Here is a 26,448-nt window from a genome sequence, read left to right as displayed (position 1 = left end):
CAGAAGGAAGACATGGGAGAAAATGTTGAGCTTCCACATAGTTCCAAAGAAGCGACCATCAGTCATCAGACAGAAAATTGACAAATGATCCATTTTCTGATTTCAAAGTTAAAAAATATCAGGTTTAACTCAATTTGGATGACAAGATATTTTGAGCTGTTTAGGATAAAACACTATGATAATGCAATTTCTAATTTAATCATATCTTGTTGAATATGCATAGGAATTGGAACCTTTGAACCTTATTTGCCGAACATAGAACATCACCGGATCAGGCCTTTTGGCGCACAATGTTTATGCCAAACATGATAGCCTACACACAATAAGAGACTGCACTGGTGTCCTTCAGATTATTTTTTAAACTGAGACTCCTGTCCCTGAAATTTGAGCGAAAGTTATAAATTCCATGGAATTGCATGCACGTTCTCACATTATTTTCTAAAATTGATAAATTGATTAATGATCCCCTTGATGCTGGGTACAGTGTGGACGTAAGGTCTACCTCACTTATACCCATTGATAATTCAATGTATGGAAGATTATTTTGGGTGAAACAAACAATTGTACTTTCAAATCCTTAATTGCTGTTCAGTGTGGTTGATAAATGATAGCACTTTATAAATGATATTTGAATCTGAGGGAGCTGTCTGTTCTGTTTTGCCTTCAGACATTTGAAGGTTACCTGTAAATATCAATTATTGCAAATGTAAATGTTTTTGTGTTAATTTCACCCCCTCCTAGTTACAACAATTGGAGACTGAGTGGAAGTGTCGGAACCTATCGGAAAAGTTATTCACTGGCCGAGAACATTCTCAGGAAGGAGAGAATGAGCATTGCCATCCCAGAATTAGGTGCCACATCGACTCATTTTTTCCTACTCTTCGAGCTTGCAAAATATTTACTTTTAGTCCATGACTTCCTTACTGTGGTTTCTATGGCTGTAAATTTTCCACCACCAAGCTCACTGACTTGGAACTAAACACAGTGCTTGAAATACTCTATAGGTCAGGGAACATCCATGGAGAGAAATGCAGTTAATGTTTTGGGTTGATGAGTATGTTGTCCGAAAGGGGTGTGCGTCATTGGTTTTAATCTCTTTTTAGTCAGAGGGTGGTGAATCTGTGGAATTCATTCATTTAAGGCAGAGATGGACAGATTCTTGATTAGTAAGGGTGTCAGGGTTATGGGACGAAGGCAGAAGAATGGGGTTTAGAGGGAAATGTAGACTGAATGGTGGAGTAGACGATGGGCTGAATGGCCTAATTCTGCTCCTTGAACTTAAAAAGTTGACCTATTTTGCTTCTGCTGAGTAAAAAATGCCCTGAATCATTCAACTTCACAATGAAACTTATAGCAGGAATTGTCTATGCTTGGTAAGTCCTGGTTTCCATCTGTGGAGCAGGTGTTGTGATCATTTGTGACCTGTTTCCCTCTTGTGGTTTATACCATAGCACGGAAGCATTGGGTTATGGGCAGTGATAGTTGTGTAAATGCTGCGTGTGGTTATGTTGATTGCATCTATAAAGCTATTTTCATTCCTATACTGCTTTCCAGAGTCACTGATTTTAAAATTATTTTATGTGTCGCAGGTTTTTGCAGCAGAGAATCAAGCACCTGAAAGAGAAGGGTGCAGAACTTTCCAGAAAACAAGCACATCGTCCCAATGTGCCGCAGTACGTACGTTTATACCAGGACATCCATCATTACATATTGAGTATTGGACACGGTTCAAGAATCAAAATCCTCCTGCTGCGTCTGCTGCAACATTTGCTGGCGAAGCGACCAAAAACACGGCAGAGTTTCCAGACCATGTTGAAGGAAGAGGCGGCTTGGCAGCAATCTCAGCACCATTTCAGGAGGCGAATTGCCGAAGAGTACTGGCAATACCCCGATGTTGTCGAGCCACTTAATGCTGCAGTCCTGCAAATGCAGCATGGCATGAGACTTCTGACATCAGAAGTCCATCTTGCATTAAATCACAAGTTTGTCAACCAGGCTGATCTTACTCGGCTTGTCACTTGCCTTTTGGTCTTCCCTTCCGTCAGCCGTGAATTCCCAACCTACCTCAGCCTTGCAGAAGCGTTATGTTCAAAGACTTTCATGGAAACCATACAAGGGCTTGTTCAGCTCCTGGGTAAGAGCTTGCCAGCAAAATCTGAAGAGAAGACTTTGGTCAAGGAGCAAAGAATGCTGCCAACACAAGAACAGCTGCTAATGAATGCTCTACTATACTTGCATTGCCATGTACTTTCCATGGGTGAACTGGATCAGGATTCACTGCAACTTCTCAGGCACATACATCAAGTAATTGAAATGCTGTCTTTTATGCAATTTGCTAATTATATATATATATTGGGAAATCAAAATGCATGTTGTCCCTCTCTCCTTAAAGCTATGCCCCTAGTATTTGATTTTTTTCTTCCCATGCTGGTAAAAATGTTTTGTCTATCCTAAATATGTCCCTCATAATTTTATACACACACATGGTGTAATACTCCCATTTTGGTTATAAACCTCTTTTTGAACTGAACTTGGCTCATCTCAATCCAGGATATGTTGATAGAACGTGCATTTATCCATTTGTGGTGTGGTTTAAGATATCTGAACTTCAACCTGGAGATGAATAAAAAAGGAAATAATATTGGCAGTAGATGAAGGATTGTTTTGCGTAAACCTGTGACGATCAAAATGGTATCTAAACTGGAGTAGTGTATTCTTTGTGGTTAGCTGCTATCAACAAAACCGTATTAATTATTTGTAACCTGGATCATTTTGTTTTGTATAAAAGGCAATGGTAAATGCTTGGGATGAGCAAGAAGAATGCAGGCGATTGAAGGAGGAACAGGAAGCCAGCCTGTACAAGTACAAGAATAAGCAGCATGGCCTTTCAGAGGTAGAGGAGGAAGAACAGGAATTCAAGCAGAATTTCCCACAATATAGCACGGTAGGGTGAAAGAAACTTTCAATCAAGATACAACTAATCTCACTTGGATCCTGTGTTTGTTTGTAGTACTGTCATTTGTATTACAGTAGACACATTAACTTGTACATTCAAGTTGAATAGTTTTCCTGATATGGCTTTAGGTTGGGATTGCCATACTTGACAATTTTCAGGGTTTTTGCACAATGTATATGCAAAACTAAACCCTCCCCTGCCTATTATTTAATGTAGTAATTTTTCTTCCTTCTATAGGATTTCACCGATATTACATCCCAGCCCAGTCTTGAACAAGAAGAGATGGACACTGAAGTTAAGACCCCAGCGGCTAAAGCAGGGCACCGTGCACCAATCTCGCCAAGTTCAATTCAGATGTTGATAAAAATTCACCAGCAAATGTATTTGGGATTTACACAATCCTTGTGGTACCACCAGGGAGCGCCTGCACATCAGAACAGTGATTACTTAGGCGCTTTAGTGTCCTCTTATCATACAGCTGCTGTGCTAATTACACAGTTCTATTCTCTCATTGGTGAGTCTGGTTAATTATTGCTGTATGTTCTTATTTATTGCACAGATTTTTAAATCAGTTAATTGGGAAAATGTATATGATTCCAGTTTCTTGTGTTGCGTATTTAGTCATAGAACCATACAGCGTGGAAACGGGCCCTTTGGCCAAACATGCCCACACCGTCCGACATGTCCCATCTATACTAGTCCCACGTGATTGGAGCATATCCCTCCAAATCTATTCTATCTCCATACCCAGCTAAATGTTTCTTTAAAATGTTGTGATAGTACCTGCTTGAAGCAAATGAAGATGTTGAATACTAAATGTAAGAAAATGTAGTTGCTTGTGGAATTGAATATAGTTGGGCTGTAAAGTTTTAAAATTTCAATGAAGTAAGATGTCATTTTGTTTGGATGGCAATGTACATGAAAACTTGTCTTTTTGTGTGCATCATTTGTTATCCATTTAAACAATGACTATATAAAATGGTGGTTGAGTTTATCTTGCCAATGTTTGATAGCATTGGATAAAATCAGAGCACATGTTGGTGTGTATTAGATGGTTAATATTGTGTTAATACATTACCAGACAGAGTACCTCTGTAAATGTCTGTTTTAAAAGTATGTTTTGGAGGTTTCTTTAGTTTTTCTATGTGGGGGAGGGGGGTAGGGTAAGGGGGAAACTATTTCCCAGTCACTTCCTGGCGAGGACGCGACTATTCTCCGAGTCGCGTCCTCGTCCCCCTCCTCGCGGCCTACCAACTGGATTGGCGCGGCCTTTCCTGCCGGGGACCGGCCAAACCTTCAGCGGCGGCGCAGCGCTGGATTCACCGCGGGGCGGGCGATGCCTTACCTGGATCGCCGTTTGAAGCTCCAGAGTGTTGGGCCTGTTGCTTCAATATCGAGGAGCTGTGGTTTGTAGAGCTTCCAGCGCGGGTGGTGCTGACTTCAACATCGCGGTGTCCTCGGACCTTTTGCTGAGGGCCGCCAGCGTGAATCTCTGCCCAGCGGGGCCTGTGGACTTCGGGAGCTGCGGACTCCGGTAGGAAGTGGCCGAATCAGATGTTCAAGCCGTTGAGGTTGTTCTCCCGTTCTGACGTCGGAGTTCCATCATCCCGGCGAGAGGGCCTGAACATCGGGCCACCCGTAGCGGCGACAGCGAGGGGTTCGGGAAATCCCGAACAACAGAGGAGGATGACTGAACTTTGGTGCCTTCCCTCACAGTGGGAAATTTTGATTCCGCTGTGTGGGGATGGCTATGTTAAAGACTATCGTGCTCTGTGCTCTTTTTTATTCGTATGTCTGTATGGTGACCACACATTTCACTGTAAGAATTGGTACATGTGACAAATAAATGTTTCTTGTAAAATGAAAATAACTTTGAGGTTACAGAACAATGAAAATCAAGGAATTAAAAGATTTGGTTACGACATGGAGTGATGTAACATTTGGCAAGCTCCTGTTAGAAATTTTTTGGATGAATTTAATTATTTTTTATCATTGGAAGTGTTAGAATATGGTCGCCGGTAACCAATTTTATTCTTGGCTACAAATAGCTGAGTTGACAAGACAATTGGTTGCTGAAACAAAACTCCCTTCTGAGCAATGTTTTGGCTAGTGAATCTCCGATTCAAATGTATATAAATTTGATTTATTTCTTGCTATTTGAGATGGTAGATAAACGATTGAAGACTTTTATCCCAAATGTTTGGAAAGTGCAATTGATCAAAAATGTGGGGGGTGGGGGGGGTGAAATGTACACCTATTGAGGGATAAAAATAATTGTGGAGCATGAGATTTCTGGAATATAAATTCTCAGCCAAATTATTTCCCTCAAAAGAAATATAAATAAAAAATAAACCTTGATAAACTGAAAATTAGGAGCTTGGTCTGAAGATGCTAGTTGTAATAATTTAGCTGATCATAAATTGTTTTCATTAACGTGTTATATTTATTTGGGTTTAGATGCTTCCTTGAGTGGACAACTTCATGGCAGTCAGTTGCTGATGAGTTCCCTCATCCAAAGTGCTGTTTCTCGAGAAGGAGCCTGTGAGCTCATCCTGCCCCAGGAGGAAACATATGACTTCTATCACCATCCAAATATTCCGGAGGTCAAGAAATGTCTGCCTGTTCTGAGAAATTTCACCCAAAAGGTGAAGGAATTACTAATAGAGTGGCCTGAACATCCAGTGCTGTTGCAGGTAAGGAGAATCCGGTCACCACATTCTTTGTATTGCATGGTTTGTTTTGAGCAACATGACCATGCTGAATGCCTCCTTGATACACCGAGATCTCAGACCCATGCTCGATGAATCTGGGGTTAGACAGGGTTTCTGAAGAGAGTGAAACAACACAATAAGCAAACGACAAGAGCAATTTTGTAATTTACATTATGCAAATGCCTTCCATTGCTTTAAGCTTCTATATTTCAGTGTTTGCTGTGGATATCCAAAAGTTGCTGCTATATCTGAAGTTCTAATCTAGCAATAAATTTGCTTTACCCTAATGACAGAAATTGGATTTTTAAGTTTCAATTTCACATGTCAGCAGGCATCTTCTTGAGATTGAAAGTTATGCTTGGCTTGATTATGAGAGCTGTGAGCCATGAAACTCAAGGTAGACTGATTTTTTTTTTTTTTTTTTTTGCTTTATAGTTGTTGGTCGTAATGGACAGAATTCGAGGTTTTCCCATTTCCAGTGCTTTGGCAAAATTCTTAAATGGTATGGAGATCCTCTTGAGCAAAGCCCAGGTAAGCTATTCTTCCTTTCACAGCTCCAAACTCTCAATAGCCACTCATTTCAATCCATCAAAATGTGCTCCAGCGATGTTTGCTCTCTGGATAATTTTCCACTTTCTGTTTTGTAGGACTGGGAAGAGAATGCTAGTCGATCTGTGTCCTTGCGAGAACGCCTCGATGATGTTACCCATCTAATTATTCAGTGGCGTAAACTGGAGCTAAAGTAAGAGTCGTAACATGTGTCAAGTACTTCAAATGCATGGTGGTGTAGACTTAATTTGACTCAAGTGTTAAACAGCTTTGTATAAAATGCTGGAGTAATTCGGCAGGTCAGGCAGCAATTTTGGAGAGCATGGATAAGTGACGTTTTGGGTCCAAACCCTTCAACATTCTGAGGAAGGATCCCGATCCGAAATGCTGCCTGACCCGCTGAGTGACTTATTTTGCAAACCAGCATCTGCAGCTCCTTGTTTCTACTAAGAATTTAATGATTCTGGCTTTGCAGAGGTGTTAGAACAAGAGGGATAATGACACCATTAAGGTAGACCTAATGTTATGCAATAGACAATAGATGCAGGAGTAGGCCATTCGGCCCTTCGAGCCAGCACAGACATTCAATGTGATTATGGCTGATCAACCACAATCAGTACTCCGTTCCTGCCTTCTCCCCATATCCCATGACTCCGCTATCTTTAAGAGCTCTATCTAGCTCTCTTGAAAGTATCCAGAGAACCGGCCTTCGCTGCCCTCTGAGACAGAGAATTCCACAGACTCACAACTCTCTGTGTGAAAAAGTGTTTCCTCATCTCCATTCCAAAAGGCTTACCCCTTATTCTTAAACTGTGGCCCCTTTTTCTGGACTACCCCAACATCGGGAACATGTTTCCTGCCTCTAGCGTGTCCAAACCCTTAGTAATCTTATGTGTTTCAATAAGATCCACTCTCATCCTTCTAAATTCCAGAGTATATAAGCCCAGCCGCTCCATTCTCTCAGCATATGACAGTCCCGGGAATTAACCTTGTGAACCTACGCTGCACTCTCTCAATAGCAAGAATGTCTTTCCTCAAACTCGGAGACCAAAACTGCACACAATACTCCAGGTGTGGTCTCATTAGGGACCTGTACAAGTGCAGAAGGACCTCATTGTTCCTGTACTCCTCTTGTTATGAAGGCCAACATGCCATTCACTTTCTTCACTGCCTGCTGTACCTGCATGCTTACTTTCATTGACTGATGAGCAAGGACCCCCAGATCCTGTTGTACTTCCCCTTTTCCCAATTTGACACCATTTAGATAATAATCTGCCTTCCTGTTTTTGAGACCAAAGTGCATAACCTCACATTTATCCACATTAAACGGAATCTGCCCACTCAACCAACCAAGTCACCCTGCATTCTCATAGCATCGTCCTCACAGTTCACACTGCCAACCAGCATTGTGTCATCTGCAAATTTGCTAATGTTACTTGTAATCCCTTCATCTAAATCATTAATATATATTGTAAATAGCTGCGGTCCCAGCACCGAGCCTTGCGATACGCCACTAGTCATTGCCTGCCATTCTGAAAAGGACCCGTTAATCCCTACTCTTTTTTTCCTGTCTGCCAACCACTTCTCTAACCATGTCAGCACTCTACCACCAATACCATGTGTCCTAATTTTGCCCACTAATCTCCTATGTGGAACCTTATGAAATGCTTTCTGAATGTGCAGGTACACTACATCCACTGGCTCTCCCTTATCCATTTTCCTAGTTACATCCTCAAAAAATTCCAAAAGATTAGTTAAGCATGATTTCCCCTTCGTAAATCCATGCTGACTCGGACCGGTCCTGTTACTGCTATCCAAATGTGCCGCGGTTTCATCTTTTATGATTGACTCATGATTGACGCATCTTCCCCACCACCGATGTCAGGCTAACTGGTCTATAATTCCCTGTTTTCTCTCTCCCGCCTTTCGTAAAGTGGGATGACATTAGCTACCCTCCAATCCACAGGAACTAATCCTGAATCTATAGAACATTGGAAAATGATCACCAATGCATCCACAATTTCTAGAGCCACTCCCTTAAGTACCCTGGGATGCAGAACATCAGGCCCTGGGGATTTATCAGCCTTCAGTCCCATCAGTCTGCCCAACACCATTTCCTGCCTAATGTGGATTTCCTTCAGTTTCTCCGTCACCGTCGTACAGTCAACAGTGTTTAATTATCATGCTCTGGGACCAGAACAATGAAATTACTTGCTGTACCTTTACAGACACATTAAATATAATCACACAACACATCTATATATAATAAATTATGTTATTTGTGGTAAATCAGATAGTGATAATGCAAGCCAAAGTAGTAGTGTGAGGTCCATACTAGTTTGGTTCTGAGATAGGGTTGTGCCAGGTGTTTCAAGAACTTGATGGTTGATGGAAGAAGCTGTTCATAAACCTGGAGGTAATGGTTCTAGGGATCCTGCACTACCTTCCTGATGGTAGCCGTGAGGTGAAGTTAAGATAGAAACTGAAATATCACTTTCCACAACCTAAACCGATGGTGTCAATCCATGTGTATAAATATTGTTATCCATATGGAATGAAATAACCATATAACCAGATAACAATTACAGCACGGAAACAGGCCAACTCGGCCCTTCTAGTCCGTGCCGAACACTTACTCTCACCTAGTCCCATCTACCTGCACTCAGACCATAACCCTCCATTCCTTTCCTGTCCATATACCTATCCAATTTATTTTTAAATGATAAAATCAAACCTGCCTCCACCACCTCCACTGGAAGCTCATATTGAATCTTGAAATATTGAATCTTATTAAATCCAATAAGAACCTTATTGGTTCTTAAGGTGGGAACAGCAGCAAAATGATGCAGCTGGTAGAGCTACTGCCTCACAGCACCTGAGACACTGACCTCTGTAAGACTATGTAGAATTTGCACGTTCTCCCTGTGACTGAGTGGGCTTCCTCCAGGTACTCCGGTTTTCTCGCACATTCCAAAAATGTGCGGGTTTGTAGGATAAATGGCCTTTATAAAATTGGCCAGTGTGAAAGGAGTGGATGAAAAAGTGGTTTGTTTATCTGACATTTTTCTCAGGAGTTGCTGGAGTTGACACTTACAGGTTAGTTAAATTAAATTCTCACGAGGGGCTTTAGTTATTAATTGGGAACAATTTTTAAAAAAAATGTTGGTGCTTTTCTCAACTTTCGCATTGCTGTTGTGTTTTGAGTTTAAGCATAAATTTCAAGATGTTCATATTATGACTCTACTTTAAATCTGTCCACAGCTGCTGGTACAGTAGTCTTGACATTGTGAGGAAAAGACAAATGGAGAAGTCAGCCAAACATTGGTTTTCAATATATCAATTGGTTGAAAAATACCTTCAGAAGCAAGCTGAAGAAAATGTGAAAGGTAGTACAGATATTGCATTAATTTTCATGAAGACAAAATATTTGGAAACCATTTAATGAATCAAATGGTCACTTTCAGTTGCCTTTGATGATAGTACCTCAATATTATATTTGAAACTTTGGGAACATAGAACAGCACAGGAACAGACCTTTCATCCCACAGTTTCTGTGCCAAACATGATATCAACTTAAATTAATTTATTTTGATGAATGTGATCCATATCCTTCCATTCCATGTATATTCAGATGCCTGTTGGATCTGCTTCCACCACCACCTTCGGCAGCACAATATAGACACACACCACACCAAAAAAACCTTACCCATACATCTTTAAACTTTACCCCTCTCACCTTAAACCTATGCCCTCTAGTCTTTGTCATTTACACCCTGGGGGAGAAAAATTCCGGCTGTCCACCCTATCTATGCCTTTCATACTTGTATATACTTTATCAGGTCTCACCTCACCTCAACTTCGATGCAAACCAATCCAGATTTGCCCCTTGTAGCTAATACCCACTAATTCTAATTGTAATTAATTTATTAGCCACGTATGTAAACATACAAGGAATTTGATTTGCCAACAATCATGCAAAAAGGCAACAAGATACATAACTACATAAAAATTAAACAGCCACCACAACGGTGTGTGAGAATCCCCAGGGCATACAGCATAGGTGGAGACCCACTGCCATCAGTTCAGTGTCTGGGCCACACACACTCTCCATCGCTGTGATGTGACCAGAGTTGTACTGACCGCTGTCACTCTCTGCAGTCCCTGTCCGCCCGAACAGTCAATAAGCCGTCCACACTCGCACTAGATTCCGGGATGTCCTCATGGAACCATGTCCCCTGATAGTCAAGACAGTATCCAGGTTAACCTTCTCCGCACAGTCTCCAAAGCTTTCACACCCTTCCTGTAATGAGGCAACCAGAATTGCACACAATACTCCAAACGCAGTCTATTCAAACCTATATCATTACTTACTGACTCTCCTACTCAATGCCATGACCAATGAATGCAAGTATACCATATACTGCCTTTACCACTCTATGAACTTGCTTGCCAGTTTCAGGGAGCAAGGAACTTGGACCCCACGATTCCTCCATACCTCAATGCTGTTGAGGGTCCTGCCATTAACTGCAGAACTTTCCCCTTAAATTTGACTTTAAGTACAAAGTACAAAACCTCACACTTGTACGGAATAAACTCCATCTGCCATTTCTCCACCTATATCTTTTACAGATCTATATCTTGTAATATTGTTTGACAATCATCGTCACTACCTACAACGGCACCAATCACTATCAGAGGTCTCTGCACTGATCCCTGTGGAACCATACTGTTCACAGACCTACAATGAGAACGATATCCTTACACCTCTAACCCCAGTCTTCTATGTGTAAGCCAGAATCCAAATTATCAAGTCACAGTGGATCCCATGTATCTTAATCTCTGAATCAATTGGCCACTATGAGTGACTTTGGTATGTAAACAACCACTGCCCTATCTTTGTCAGTCATTTTGTAGCCTTCAAAAACCTAATTCAGGTTTGTGATCATGTTCCTCATTAGCCCATTTTAATTTTATTTATATATATATCCCCAGGGCAAATTTGGCATAAATATATATATATTTATGTGTGTGTGTGTATTATATATATAATACGATAAAAATGGGCTATTGAGGAACATGGCCACAAACTGGATTGGGTTCCCTGGATTGGATATATCTTCTCCAAGATTTACCTGAAGTCTGTCCCCCCTCCTTATGCTTTATTGTTGATGCCCTGGCACATTCCGCCATCTGGGTACTCCCGGCTGACATGAGGACATTGAATGGGTGGGAGTGCCTTAACAAATGTTTCTATTTTTAACCTGTGCCTTTATGACTCTGTACAGAAGTGGAAGATGGGATGAAACTGACTGAAATTATCAGCAATCTGCAAGCTTTCATTGAAGGAGCCACCTTGGCAGAGTTTCACTTTCGCTTGTCAATGCTGATAGCATTCCATTGTCATGTTGTGGCAGCCCCAGAGCAGGAAGGAAAAGGTAACTATCTACATGATAGAAATTTGTATTATAGTAATAGGGCCTTGATGTGGATGTGGAGAGGATGTTTCCACTAGTGGGAAAGTCTAGGACTAGAGGTCATAGCCTCAGAATTAAAGGACGTTCTTTTAAGAAGGAGATGAGGAGAAATCTCTTTAGTCAGAGGGTGGTGAATCTGTGGAATTCTTTGCCACAGAAGGCTGTGGAGGCCAAGTCAGTGGATATTTTTAAGGCAGAGATAGATAGATTAGTACAGGTGTCAGAGGTTATGGGGCGAAGGCACGAGAATGGGGTTAGGAGGGAGAGACAGATCAGCCATGATTGAATGGCGGAGTAGACTAGATGGGCAGAATGGCCTAATTCTATTTAGAAATCTGTATGGCATTGTTTATAGAACTACTTTCCTGATCATATAAAAATGATTTGATGGCACCATTTAGTTACCAACTGCATTGCGTGCGCAAAAGAATTAGGAAATCTGGTGATTTGGGATTATTTTATGATGTGTTTGATCAATATAGCGGAACTGGACAGGATGAGAAAGAGCTTGTGTTTTAATATCCTTCCTTTGTTTGTGGAAGTGGGTGGAATCACTTGCAGAAATAATTTGGACATGATTGGAAGGATTCCAACACCATGGGTGCCTAGTGAAGTCTGAATAAATGTCCATAACCTAGTGTGTGATGGAATGAGAGTGGTGTTCCACATAACTTGCACTTTATTTAACCCATGTCGACTGGAGCGAGTTCTAGGGGCTAGTGGAGTCAAGGGATATGGGGAGAAGGCAGGCACGGTTTATTGATAGGGAATGATCAGCCATGATCACAATGAATGGCGGTGCTGGCTCGAAGGGATGAATGTCCTCCTCCTGCACCTATTTTCTATTTTTCTATGTTTTCTAAACCAGCAGATTGTAGGGGAGTTAAGGTACAGGTAAATGCTTCAGCTGAAACGCAACTCTATAGGGTGATTTCACGAAAGGTCACTGGATCATAGATCCTCACCCATGTGACCGCAAAATCCAACTGGGGTACAAACGTCACTTCCGGTACATGTTATTGATGCTGAAAACGCGAACTTCCAAACCCGTTAAAAACCGCGAAAACGGCCCGTTTTTGAGCTGTAAATAACTGTGCCAGTCGGGGTGACCGTGAGGCACAGTTATCTTACTTTAGAGTCCATAAGATAAAGAAAAATGAAGGTAAAGACAAGAGAGCGCTGAAGGGAAAATAACAGCGGAAGTTGTTGGCCGTGCAGATATAAAGATCGAAAATATTGGGAATTATCGCGTTTGCTCACTGCATTTCATCAAAACATCAATAATGCCTTAGTTTTGATGCAGTGAGCAAACGCAATAATTCCCAATATTTTCGATCTTTATATCTGCACGGCCAACAACTTCCGCTGTTATTTTCCCTTCAGCGCTCTCTTGTCTTTACCTTCGTTTTTCTTTATCTTCTGGACTCTAAAGTAGGATAACTGTGCCTCACGGTCACCCCGACTGGCACAGTTATTTACAGCTCAAAAACTAACTTTTCGCGGTTTTTAACGGGTTTGAAAGTTCGCGTTTTCAGCATCAATAACGTGTACTGGAAGTGACGTTTGTACCCCAGTTGGATTTTGCGGTCACATGGGTGAGGATCTATGATCCAGTGACCTTTCGTGAAATCACCCTATAGAAATCATCTTCTGGGATGGAATCGGCAAATTTGGCATCTGTGCTCTTATTTCTGAAAGCATTATTCTAAATGTTTTGTTTTGATTATAAGTAATCATCAATAAATAATGGAAAGATGCAAGGCGTTAGGCAATGCATTTATATTGATGTTTGGGCAATTTATACATTGTTGATTGTGCAGAGATATAGATATATATATATCTATCTTTTAATTTAACTGTTTATTAAATCATGAACACTTTTGACGAGAAAATGATTTTATCACAGATGCCTTGTGCAGTTTACTCTGGAATTTATACAACTACTACAAGCAATTTTCAGAGACCGTTCACGCTAAAATAACTGAATGCCGCAGTCCTATAGAGAAAGAATTGAAGGTAACAATGAGAGGGTGTTGAATATGTTCGCCAGTGTGACTGAAATTCCTTAAAGCAGATGATTGAAAAATTGTTTGTCTCAGACAGTTGAATATAACGGGAAAGTAGTTTTTGGTTTCAATGTTGATGTTTATTTGCTTATAGGGTGTGTTAGAGTCAGTCATACAGCACGGAAATAGGCCCTTCTGCCCAGCTTGTCCATGCCAACCAAGATGCCCCATCTTTACTAGTCTCACCTGGCCGTGTTAGGCCCATGTCCTTCGAAACCTTTCCTATCCACATACGTGCTCAAATGCCTAATAAATGTTATAGTACCTGCCTCAACTACCACCTCTGGCAACTCGTTCCATATACCCACCGTTGAGAAAAGTTACCGCAGTTTCCTATTAAATCTTCCCCCTCTGTCCCTTGGTTCTTAATCCCTCTACTCTGGCATTCACTCTATCTATTCCCCTCATGATCCTATACAGTTCAATAAGATCACCTCTTGGCCTCCTGTGTTTCAAGAAATAAAGTCTTATCCTGCCCAGCTTCTCCCAAATTAGTTTTGTTTTAGCAGTCCTCAAGTTCACACACACACACATGCCCATCCATAACGACAGAGCAACTTGGAGAGGGTCTAGGCGAGACCTGTAATTCAAAGAATCTTGCAGCTGCTTGCCTATACCAGATCTCTAAGAGCTGTGAAATTGAAGCTTGTGCTGGCAAGAGACTTGCTCAGGCTGGTGAGTGTGGGCATTGAGATGGTGTTTAGCACGAGATTCTTGGGCTCAAAGCATTGCTTAACTCCCACTTACCGCATGACACAGTGCTTCCACCCAGACTCTGATATCATCAACTGATGCTAGGACAGGTTTGTAGTTATCCTGGTGATTTGCAGAGCTTCTCACAAGATCTCCAGTTTTGCAGGAAAACTGGTATCCTGCATCAGTGTTTACAGGGCTGAAAAACTTTAAGATTGTAAGTCCTGTACTATACAAAACTGGTAACAATCATACATCTCTAATATGATGGGCGGTCACGGTGGCGCAGCGCTAGAGTTGCTGCCTTACAGCGCTTGCAGCGCCAGAGACCCCGGTTCGAACCTGACTATGGGTGCCGTCTGTACGGTGTTTGTACATTCTTCCCGTAACCTGCGTGGGTTTTCTCCGAGATCTTTGGTTTCCTTCCACACTCCAAAGACGTACAGGTATGTAAGTTAATTAGCTTGGTAAATGTAAAAATTGTCCCTTGTGGGTGTAGGATCGTGTTAATGTGCAGGGATTGCTGGCCGGCGCGGACCCGAAGGGCCTGTTTCCGCACTGTATCTCTAAACTAAACTAAATTAAACCTCTGAGTCTGAAGAAGGGTTTTGGCCCGAAACGTCGCCTATTTCCTTCGCTCCATAGATGCTGCTGCACCCGCTGAGTTTCTCCAGCAATTTTGTGTACCTTCGATCTTCCAGCATCTGCAGTTCCTTCTTGAATAAATTAAACCTCCTCTGTCTACGTGATGCCTTAAAATGTTTTATCTTTTGTGTTTAGAAGTATTGCACTGCTTGATATTTTATTGTCAATTCCCCATCTAATTTGATCATGTCTGTGTGCAGGACTACATCAGGGTTAGCCGATGGAATGATGTCAGTTACTGGGCTGTAAAGCAGTCAGTGGAGAAAACGCACAGGTAATTTAAGGTGTTCGAGATTTTAAAGTGCTGCTAATTGGCACTTGCACAAACTAATATAGAAAACCATCGAGAGCTGACTCCCCTTTCTCACCTTAAGCCAATGCCCGATACTTTTAGAATCCTCTGGAGGAAAATGTCTGAGTGTTATCTTTATCCATGCCCCTCATGATCTTGTACAAAGTTTAGATAGGCTGGGACCAAGACTGAGGCGTAACCTTATTGAGGTAACGCCTCAGTTTTGGTCTCAGCCTATCTAAACGTTCCCTATGACTCGCAAGCCCAGGTAACATTTTGGTGAATCACTTCTGCAATGACATTCTTCCAGAACTGCGCACGATATTCCAAGTATGGTCTCACCAACAGCTGCACAGTCCACTTGACTCACTGCTTTCAGGGGGCCATTAACCAGTTCTGTCAAATCTCTCTCTGTTCTGCAACATTCTCCAGAGCTCTCCCATTTACTGTGCACGTCCTGCCCTGGTTTAACATACCAAAGTGAGTGTTAACACCTCACTCTTGTCAGACCATCAGTTGAAGGCCTATTTGGAGATCATAATTGGCGAGGGTTTGTTTGAAGTTTATGATCACCTTTGACGAGGTGCCTGAGCTTTTTGCTGAGCACTTACAAGATTGATAGATATTATTGGCTGTGATCACAGGTAAATGACCATATGTGGGAGAGACCTGTATGAAACTCTGCTGCAGAATAGTTAACTTTTGTTTTAAAACTAGAAGGAATGTCTATGAATAAATCGTTCTGGAGGTTTAACTCGCAAATTTTAAAAGACCCACAAGGGAGTATATATCTAAAAAAACAGATGGATCTATTTTTTGAGATAAATGATACACCAGATATATCCCCCACGCTATTATGGGAATCCTTCAAAGCATTTATTAGAGGAGTCATTATTTCATTTCAAGCTTATCAAAATAAAAAGAATAAGAATGAACAAAGACATTTAGAAGAACAAATAAAACAATTAGATACAGATAATGCTAAAGATCCAACTATGGATAAACATAATAAAATCCTATTATTGAAATTCAAACTAAATAAATTACTGTCAGAGAAAGTTATAACATTATTTCAAATCATAAAACAAGAACACTTCGAATTCGGGGATAAACCCCACAAACTTTTAGCACGCCAACTGAAAAAACGGGAAAAAGAGAATGCAATATTAAAGATTAAATCAGATAGAGGGGAATTATTAACACTACCCAAGGATATCAATAAAAGATTTGCTCAATTTTACCAGAATCTATACACATCTAAAACGTTAATAGACAATAATAAAATTTCAGAATTTCTAGATAACTGTAACCTACCACAATTAGAACTGAGGGAACAAGAGGAACTGGGAGCACAAATTACTTCTAAGGAGATAGAAGACACAATAAAAACACTAAAGAATGGAAAAACACCAGGACCAGATGGATTCAGTAATGAATTTTATAAAAAAATTTATGACATAGTTACTCCACGATTACAGAAAATGTATACATATGCTTTTAAAGAGCAAAGCTTACCTGAAACACTAGCAGAATCAACGATCATATTAATACTTAAAAAAGATAAAAATATAGAAGAACCAGGATCATATAGAGCTATCGCTTTGTTAAATACGGATCAAAAAATAATAGTGAAAACACTAGCCAGTAGACTAAGCAGGTATGTTAGTAGACTAATAAATGAGGATCAAACAGGATTTATACCTAAGAGACATTCATTCAATAACTTGAGACGTTTGCTTAACATAATGCACTCACATAAATCTCACGACCAAGAGTTAGCTATCATCTCACTGGACGCAGAAAAAGCGTTTGATCAAGTAGAATGGGATTATAATAAAATTGCATCAGTAAAATATAGATTAAATAAAATATATTCTAATCAAGTGATTAAACTTTTTCAACAAACTAAGCAAGTGTATTTTGAATTTGGAGATAAGCCACAAAAATTACTAGCACGACAGCTTAGAAAATTAGAAGATGAGAAGATGATACACGGAATTAGATCTGAGTATGGAAATATATTAATTACTCCAAAAGATATTAATGATAGATTTTTACAATATTATAAAAATCTTTATTCGTCAAAACTAACAGGACAAACAGATAGTATGGAAATATTTTTACAAGAATGTCAAATCAATAGCTTAGATCAGGAAGGTAGAGAATTGTTAAATGCTGAAATAACAGTAAAAGATATTATAGAATCAATTAGTTCGCTAAAGAACGGAAAAGCAGCGGGCCCAGATGGCCTGAGTGCAGAATTTTATAAAAAATTTCAAGATCTGATTTCCCCAAGATTACAAATAATGTATAGATATGCATATGACCAAGGAAAATTACCAGAATCTTTAAATGAATCCACAATTACACTCATCCCTAAAGTAGATAAGGATTTGGAAGATCCTGGATCATATAGAGCGATTGCCCTTTTAAATACAGACCAAAAAATATTAACTAAGGTCTTATCTAGGAGATTAAGTTTAGTGATCTCTAAATTAATACATTATGATCAAACAGGTTTTATCCCAAAACGTTACTCATCCCATAATCTCAGACGTTTGTTTAATATTATATATTCAAAAAGAATACGAGATACGGAACTAGCGGTTATATCACTAGATGCAGAAAAAGCGTTTGATCAGGTGGAATGGATGTATTTATTTAATATAATGGAAAAGTTTCAATTGGGGGATAGATTTTGTAAATGGGTAAGAATTTTATACTCGAATCCTATGGCAAGAATTTTGACTAACCAAATTTTATCAGCCAAATTCAAACTCTCTAGGGGATGCAGACAGGGATGTCCGTTATCACCCTTATTGTTCGCATTGGTGATAGAACCATTGGCGGAAAAAATTAGATCTGAACCTGAAATATATGGCTATAATACTGATACAACAATTAATAAAATTTCTTTATATGCAGATGATGTTTTGATTTATATTACAAAACCGGAAATTAGTATTCCCAACCTGCTAAACATTATAACTAAGTTTGGTGCATTTTCTGGGTATAGGATTAATTGGGATAAAAGCGAGATTATGCCAATAACAGGAATAAATCTAAATACATTACAACAATACCCATTAAAAGTAGTTACAGACAAACTTAAATATTTAGGGATTAACGTAACTAAAACTCATAACTCATTAATAAAATCCAACTATCCTCAACTATTAGATAAACTTAGAAAAAATATTTTATATTGGAAAACACTTCCTATAGCCATGATTGGTAGAATAAGTGCCATAAAGGTGGTATTTCTACCGCAGTTGTTATATTTGTTTCAGGCTATTCCTTTTTTTCTTCCGAAAACTTTTTTTTTAAAAATTGATAATATTGTCAATAGTTTTATTTGGGATTATAAAAATCACAGAATAAATTAAAAACATCTATGCAAAGCTAAGATAAATGGAGGATTAGCACTTCCAAACTTTTTATATTATTTTTGGGCTGTTCAGATTAAGAATATGAATTTCTGGTGGGTAAATATGGATCATGAACCGACATGGTTAAATATAGAAAAGGAAGACTGTCTACCTTTCAATGTAGGTTCGATAATTTTTGCACCAACGGAAGTACAAAAAAAATATTATAAAGACAACCTAATAATATATAATAATAGACGTATTTGGAAACAAATAGTTAAGACTCTACACTTGGATAATCTCTCATTTAGATTACCAATTATGAATAATCCATCGTTTAAACCTGCTATATTAGATGGGGGGTTTAAACAATGGGATGATTTAGGAATTACAAGGATAGAACACCTGTATAGAAAAGGAAAATTTATTTTATTCCAGGAGTTACAAGATATTTATGGATTGTCTCCACAACATTTGTTTAGGTATTTACAAATTAGAGATTATATTAAATCCAATACACAAGATTATAAAAATAAAGAAGCAGGATTGTTAGACGAACTGTTTAATTTATATCCAAATACAGAAAAATTAATAGCCTATATATATAACATCATTTTGGATAAGGAGAATCCAATAACGGAAATATATCGTCAAGCATGGGAAAATGAAATGGGATTGGCTATAACAAAAGAAAACTGGGAAGAAAGTCTACAACGAATACACCGGTGTTCATTAAACGCCAGACATATACTGATACAATTTAAAGTATTATATAGGTTACATTATTCGAAAACTAAATTAAATAGTATTTTTCCGAATCTCTCCGCTATTTGTGATAAGTGCAAGAAAGCAGAGGCAAATTTAATACATAGTTTCGTTACATGTCCTAAATTGAATTATTACTGGACAGAAATTTTTAAGTTATTTCTGAAGTCATCAAAGTTAAATTGGACCCTAACCCAAAGCTAATAATATTTGGAATTCCGGATTTACATCTATCACTTACAGTAAATCAAAGAAATTTCTTTGATTACTGTTTGATAATTGGGAAAAAAATCATATTGAAATTTTGGAAGGGAACATTATCCCCCACAACCAAAATGTGGGCAACAGAGATGATGGAGACGTTACATCTGGAAAGAATTAGATTTGTCCTATTGGACAAGTATAATTCTTTTGAACAGATATGGTCTCCATATATACAGTATTTAGAGAAGTAGCTGTTCTTGGCAACACAGCTCGGCGTGCACCCTGCGGGATTTGGTGAGAATAATTCATTTTTATATTGGAATTAACATATATGTCTTTATTGATACTATCACTTGTAGTAGTGTTATTAATAATACATATTGTGGTTACTCAAAATTTTTTTTTTTTTTTTCGTTTCTCTTTTCTTTCTTATATATAATCAAATTATTATTTAATCACTCTCTTAATGATTTATAACTGTTCTATTCTTTCTCTATCATTATTTCTAAAAAAATAGTAGATAAGTATTACTAGTGTTTTACTTAATGCAAATTGAATTAATTTGATATAAAGTTGTTTGAAGCATTGTAATTGATTACCTTTAATAAAAAAATATATTAAAAAAAGAATGGGATTATATGATTAAAGTATTGCAAAAATTCCAATTGGGAGAGAACTTCATTGCATGGATAAAACTATTATATAACAAACCTACGGCTAGAATACTAACTAATAATATATTATCCTCGAAATTTGAACTATCAAGGGGCAATAGACAAGGTTGTTCATTATCTCCGCTGTTATTTGCTTTGGTAATTGAACCCCTTGCTGAAAAAATAAGAACACACCTGGATATTTACGGTTACAATACAAAATATTCAAATAACAAAATATCCCTATATGCCGATGATGTACTACTGTACATCACAAAACCACAAATTAGTATACCGAATATATTAAATTTAATTGAGGACTTTGGATCCTTTTCAGGATATAGAATAAATTGGAACAAAAGTGAAATTATGTCGATAAAACCAAAAGACTCAACACACCTCAGGAAATTCCCCTTTAAAATAGCTACAGAAAAATTCAAATATTTGGGAATTGAAATTACTAGAAATTACCAGGATATGTTTAAAGCCAATTATAATCCCTTACTTAAGAAATTAAATAATTTGATTACATTCTGGAAAACACTTCCGATGTCCTTAATAGGCAGAATAAATGCTATAAAAATGATTTTCTTACCACAAATTCTATACCTATTTCAATCAATACCTATATATCTCCCAAAAATGTTTTTCAAAAAATTGGACTCAGACATTACAAATTTCATATGGGATTATAAACCCCATAGAATACAAAGAACACACCTTAATAAACGAAAAGAGTGGGGGGGTCTAGCGCTCCCTAACTTTATGTATTATAATTGGGCAGTAAATATTAAAAATATGATTCACCTGCTGGACAATTCTGCCCAGCAGGCGGACTGGATTGTAATGGAAAAAGGGGACTGCTCCCCGAGTAATATAGGAGCGATTATCCTCTCACCAATAAATCTGAATAATAAAAATTATAATAAAAACCCAATTAGCACAATTAGAACATGGAAACAAATAAAACAGAACCTAAAATTAAGAAACCTATCTCTCTCAATACCAATAGCCAATAACCCATCGTTTAAACCATCAATCATAGACAAATCATTTATACAATGGGAAAGAATGGGAATCAAAACGCTCGAAGATCTGTATGAAGTGGGAAAATTACTATCATTTCAACAACTACAACTGAAATATAATTTGAAAAATAACCAATATTTTAAATATCTTCAAATTTGTGATTATTTGAAAAAATACACAAAAGACTATCATAATATGCCTTCCGACTTACTGGATGAAGCAATGAAGACAAAGGCGGAATCAGCTAATTTAATATCGTACTTATATAATATCATTTTAAACATAGAAATACCCACAACAGATGGAATTAGAAGAGACTGGGAACAAGAATTAGCTATAAAAATTTCAAAAGAGAGCTGGGATAATCATTTACTACAGGTGCATAAATGCTCGATCAATGTACGACATACGCTTATCCAATTCAAAACATTACATAGACTATATTATTCAAAAACTAAATTAAATAAAATCTTTCCTAATGTCTCACCAATCTGTGATAAATGTCTGTGTCAAGAAGCTACCATAGCGCATTCTTTTGTTTTTTGTACAAAAATCCAAAATTTCTGGCATGGAATATTTGATATTTTTTCAAAATTAACTAAAATAAAACTGGTACCAAAACCAGAATGGATCATTTTTGGGATATCGGAAGGTATCCCTGAATTAAACGTGTATCAGAAGAATTTACTCAATTACGGGCTAATAATGGGAAAAAAGCTCATACTTAAATTCTGGAAAAATGTGCCCACACCAACAATAAAAATGTGGACATCAAATATGTTTGAAACATTACATCTGGAAGAGATGAGATTCCTCTTAGCAGGAAAAGCAAACCAATTCCAAAAGACGTGGTCTACGTTTATGGACCTATTACAAGCATGAGGTGCAATAGTAATTTTTAAAAATAAATAAATAAATAAATGGTATCAGGACCTGGTAATGGGAGGTAAAACAACAAAAACAGACTTGGTTGGTAGTCTTTCTGCGGAGTTTAATGTTATAATAGAGCGATTGTCCTTACTTTCTTTTTCTTTCTTTTCTAGGGTCTACTTTCTTACTTTACTTCCTTCTCTAACTTCTTTTCTAAGGGGCTTTCTTTTCCCAACACTCTCTTGCACTTCACGACTCTTGCGCACCTTCTTTACTTTCCTTACTTCTATCTTTTTCTTAAAGCTTAAAAAAAAAAAATGAAGCGGTACAAAAAATGTATTAAGATATATGTGTTGTGTGTTATTGTAATTTACCGTACTTCTAATAAAAAATAAATAAAAAAAAGAAAAAAGAATAGTGTGATGATAATAAAACTTGGAAATGAATAATGCTATTTAAATGTTATTGTTCAGATTAGCAATCATAGGAGTTCTTTCAACTGATCAACCCTATTTACAGAATTAGTTCCGTGCACCTAAATAGTTGTATTGTGTATCAGTCTACTCAAAGTTTCAGTTAACTTGGAATCACAAATTTTAAGAAAGTGAGTTTCTGATTTCCAGGTCCCTCTGGGGAGGAAAGTAGTCTCTGATTTCACTCATTTTCCCAAACAAAAAGCAGAACAGCTAAATTTCTGTTATCAGACCTCATGACGCTTCTAATTCAGCCTGTTGTTCCAGCGAGCGTACAAACTGCTTCCAGGTCAATATATAACGCATGCTGTTCCCTGTCCTCAACTGATGCAGTACTCCAGGTTTATCTGCCTCAATAACTTTGTGTGTGCCCATAGGACGCTGTTTAAGTTGATGAAGAAGTTTGAGACTGTTCTGCAGAAGCCATGCCGTCCAGAATTAACAGAGATGGGAAAGTCTGGAGACTTGAGTAGTGTTGACCCACAGAAATGGACCAATATAGAGACGCTGAATTGTACTCTAAAGAGAGTTTTCACAGAAAAATCGGATCCAACACAGGTATGCAAATGGAAACTTTGTCGCATTAGCAGACTATGAATTTATTACGTGTTGGTCAATAATGAGGTCATATCGAACAAGGTATATTAAAGCAGATTAAGAGTTGAAAATTGTCAAGATTCAATTATTATTTATAAATCCTTTGGCTTTCTAATGTAGAATGCTATGTTCTGATATCTGTCATTTTAATGACCACTATTTGTAGTTTAGAAACTGTAGGGGACGCAGCATACATATTTGTTTTACTTAACATGGTTTAACATGTTGGTTTTCCTTTGCTGCCCACATTTATTACTTTGATCTTTTCAAGTACCAGCAGTGGATCTGCTGGCAATTATTACTCTCAATTACACACCACCTCCAACAATCAATCAAGTGCAATACTGAGGGAATAATCATAGTTTACAAGATGAGACATTGAAACTCATGGTAGTCTTCGAGATGGGATATTAACACTAAGTCACGTTTGTGTCTCAAGTGAACGTCCCATGGAACTATTTGGAAGAAGTGCAGTAAAAGTAACCTCCATTGTGATGAGAAATGGCCCCCTGTTCCTTTTGCAGTAGGTTGCTGTGTGAAGATCTGCTGCAAAATTATTTTACATTAGAGAAGTAGCAATACCTCAAAAGCACCATGCATTCCCTTTTTTCCATATGCAAAATTATCTCTTGGTAAAGCCATTTGATTTCCTTCCAAGAAAGTCTCCGCCACTCTTGTGCCAGAAGAAAATGAAAATAATGCCGTTTGCTTGAAGAACATTAGATCATGCTGCTTTTATCTAAATATATTAACCTTGATACTTATGTTAAATCTTATCTAAAAAAACTTGAGAAAAAAATGATAATTACAACTTGAGCAAGAATATTTTTGGTGGGGAAAAATTGTCTTGATAGTATGAACTTTTATTGGGTTTTCAAATACTCATTTGCACAGCAACCTGGTTACAGTTGAACATCATGGAAATTTTGAAAGCAAGATATTATAGCTGTTGTATCCTTTGCTGCAAGCAGGGAGAATATCCATCCATCATCATCAGGTCACTGTTGTTTAACACTTCGATTTCTGACATTTCAGGCAATTTTTCTGGAAGTGGGAAAAAGCATTCTCTGTAAAGATGCAAATTCTCTTCAGGCCCGTCTGCCAGTGCTGTGTAAAAGAATGAGGAAAATGTGCTTGACACTGGTGATGAAAAGTTCCCTTCCAAGATTGGTGGAAAGTTTGGATCAATTTACAGGTATCAAAAGATGAAGCTATATAATTTACGAACCTATCTCCAATGTTGTATTATTAGTAAATTATTCCATTCTTCTTTATCATGCCTTTTTTTTCTCTCTTTCTTTCTCTCTATCTATAAAAAAAAAACTAGAAGCAGAATCAATACACAACTGATAATATTATTAATGTACGACTGATAGACATGAAATGTTTTTATTATAATATGTGCTTGCTTCTAATAAAGCTATATTAAAAAAAAAAAAAAGATGAAGCTAAGCATTCCCAGTCCTCTCAAATAGCAAACACTCCTTAACTGTGTGAATATGTGTAGGTAGGAACTGCAGACGCTGGTTTATACCGTAGATAAACAAAATGCGGGTGTAACAAAGGCAACATCTCTGAAGAAAAGGAATAGGTGACGTTTCATCAGTTGAAGAAGGGTTCCACCTATTATTTTTCTCCAGAGATGCTGCCTAACCCACTGAGTTACTCCAGCATTTTGTGTCTAACTGTGCAAATATGTTCTAAATGGAAATACCAATTAGTTTAAACATTCATTTTAAAACTTGAGTTGTGCAAAGATAATCGTTCATTGTTGTACCAAGCTCTAGTTGGGAAATAGAGTTACAATAATTAGGTGTTTTGAAACTGACACCTGGAAGGAAAAAAAAACACTTGCATCTGCTTATTGGGATAACATTATTTAAGTAGTAGGAGGTGGCAAGGTGTGACTAAATATTGTGGGAAGGAATTTGTGGAATTGGGAAGGGTACAGTCACTTAATAGGACAATGAGCTTCAGGATTCCTTGTGGTATTTCAGGGATTTATTGAATTGTCATCTTCCACAAGTTAAACTCTTGATCTATTTTAAGAGTATAATTTTATAAATTGCTGCAGGAATCTTGTTCATATACACTCTGAAAAATCATCTTTATCCTTTAGAACTTGGAATGGAATAGTTGTGCTGAAGAGTATAGACTCATTACATATACCATTCATGGCTTAACAACAGAGGGATCTTGGGGTCCTAGTCCATCTAGCTCCCTGAAAGTGGCAACACATGACTTCCCAATAAAGACTGAAAGATTATAACCTCTTATATTTGTAGGAGATGTTATTACTGGTGTCCAAGATCTCCAGGCCCTTGCTGTTAATCAGAATGCTGATAAGGAAGTACAGAGATCAGAAGTCAAACATATCTTGATGCAGAAGCAAAGAGCATTGGCAGACCTCTTCAAACAGCTTGCTGAGATTGGTAAGTGAACTGCATCATATCTAGGAACTTGCATGAGTTTGTTCAAACTGAAACTGAACATTTGCTAGTACCAGTTGCCTTTCCTTGCCAGATGAAAAACAACTCCGGTGTTTGTACTATTTTGATTTTAAAGGATAGCATGACTGAACTGTAGATGATGGGTCAAGATATTTTGGAGAAAGCAACAGCAGAACGCTGGTTCAGAATTTACTGGTGCAACAAGGGGCTCTTGATGTGAAACTTCCCTCTGCCAAAAGTTTTCTGAACATACAAACCTTGAAGATGATTAAACATTAAAAGATATTAAATTACTGGAAATTATATAACTAAATTAAACAACATAAATTAAATTGCTTTTAGAAGGCATGGCAAGTGTGAATATGATGGGACGAATGACCTGTTTCCATGCTGTATGACTTGTGCTCCATTTGCCCCTCCTTTTCAAGCCATTCCTTTCCATTGAAATGAATGGACTTGCACATACACCCCCTGATCTAACCAGGTCTGCTTCTCAGATAAATGTCACTCCACTACTGTACTCCAAAGAAGCATGATGCTGCAGCACAGTTTTAATATTAGCTGACCATCTGACCTGGGAATTCAAGAATTTCTACATGTGCACATCCTTGCTTGCATACTCCAAACTTTCTGTGCTAGAGATGCATGCCAGT

General features: G+C 38.1%; 1 protein-coding gene across 1 annotated transcript in view; it reads left to right on the top strand.

The window, feature by feature from the left end:
• mdn1 (midasin AAA ATPase 1) overlaps window positions 1–26,448 on the top strand; it is a 162,809-nt gene that overhangs the window by 97,570 nt on the left and 38,791 nt on the right. The window contains exons 62-75 of the mRNA XM_033020868.1: window positions 742–851; window positions 1,590–2,304; window positions 2,789–2,944; window positions 3,194–3,470; window positions 5,414–5,649; window positions 6,103–6,198; window positions 6,315–6,409; window positions 9,478–9,602; window positions 11,502–11,651; window positions 13,597–13,706; window positions 15,295–15,368; window positions 23,126–23,306; window positions 24,381–24,540; window positions 25,631–25,777. Coding sequence (XP_032876759.1) covers window positions 742–851; window positions 1,590–2,304; window positions 2,789–2,944; window positions 3,194–3,470; window positions 5,414–5,649; window positions 6,103–6,198; window positions 6,315–6,409; window positions 9,478–9,602; window positions 11,502–11,651; window positions 13,597–13,706; window positions 15,295–15,368; window positions 23,126–23,306; window positions 24,381–24,540; window positions 25,631–25,777 — 2,632 coding nt within the window. The remainder of the gene's footprint in view (window positions 1–741; window positions 852–1,589; window positions 2,305–2,788; window positions 2,945–3,193; window positions 3,471–5,413; window positions 5,650–6,102; window positions 6,199–6,314; window positions 6,410–9,477; window positions 9,603–11,501; window positions 11,652–13,596; window positions 13,707–15,294; window positions 15,369–23,125; window positions 23,307–24,380; window positions 24,541–25,630; window positions 25,778–26,448) is intronic.

The sequence above is a fragment of the Amblyraja radiata genome, chromosome 5 (assembly GCF_010909765.2).
Source record: "Amblyraja radiata isolate CabotCenter1 chromosome 5, sAmbRad1.1.pri, whole genome shotgun sequence".
Lineage (NCBI taxonomy): Eukaryota > Metazoa > Chordata > Chondrichthyes > Rajiformes > Rajidae > Amblyraja > Amblyraja radiata.
Note: the sequence above shows the minus strand (reverse complement) of the source record. Positions and strands in the feature narration are given on the sequence as shown.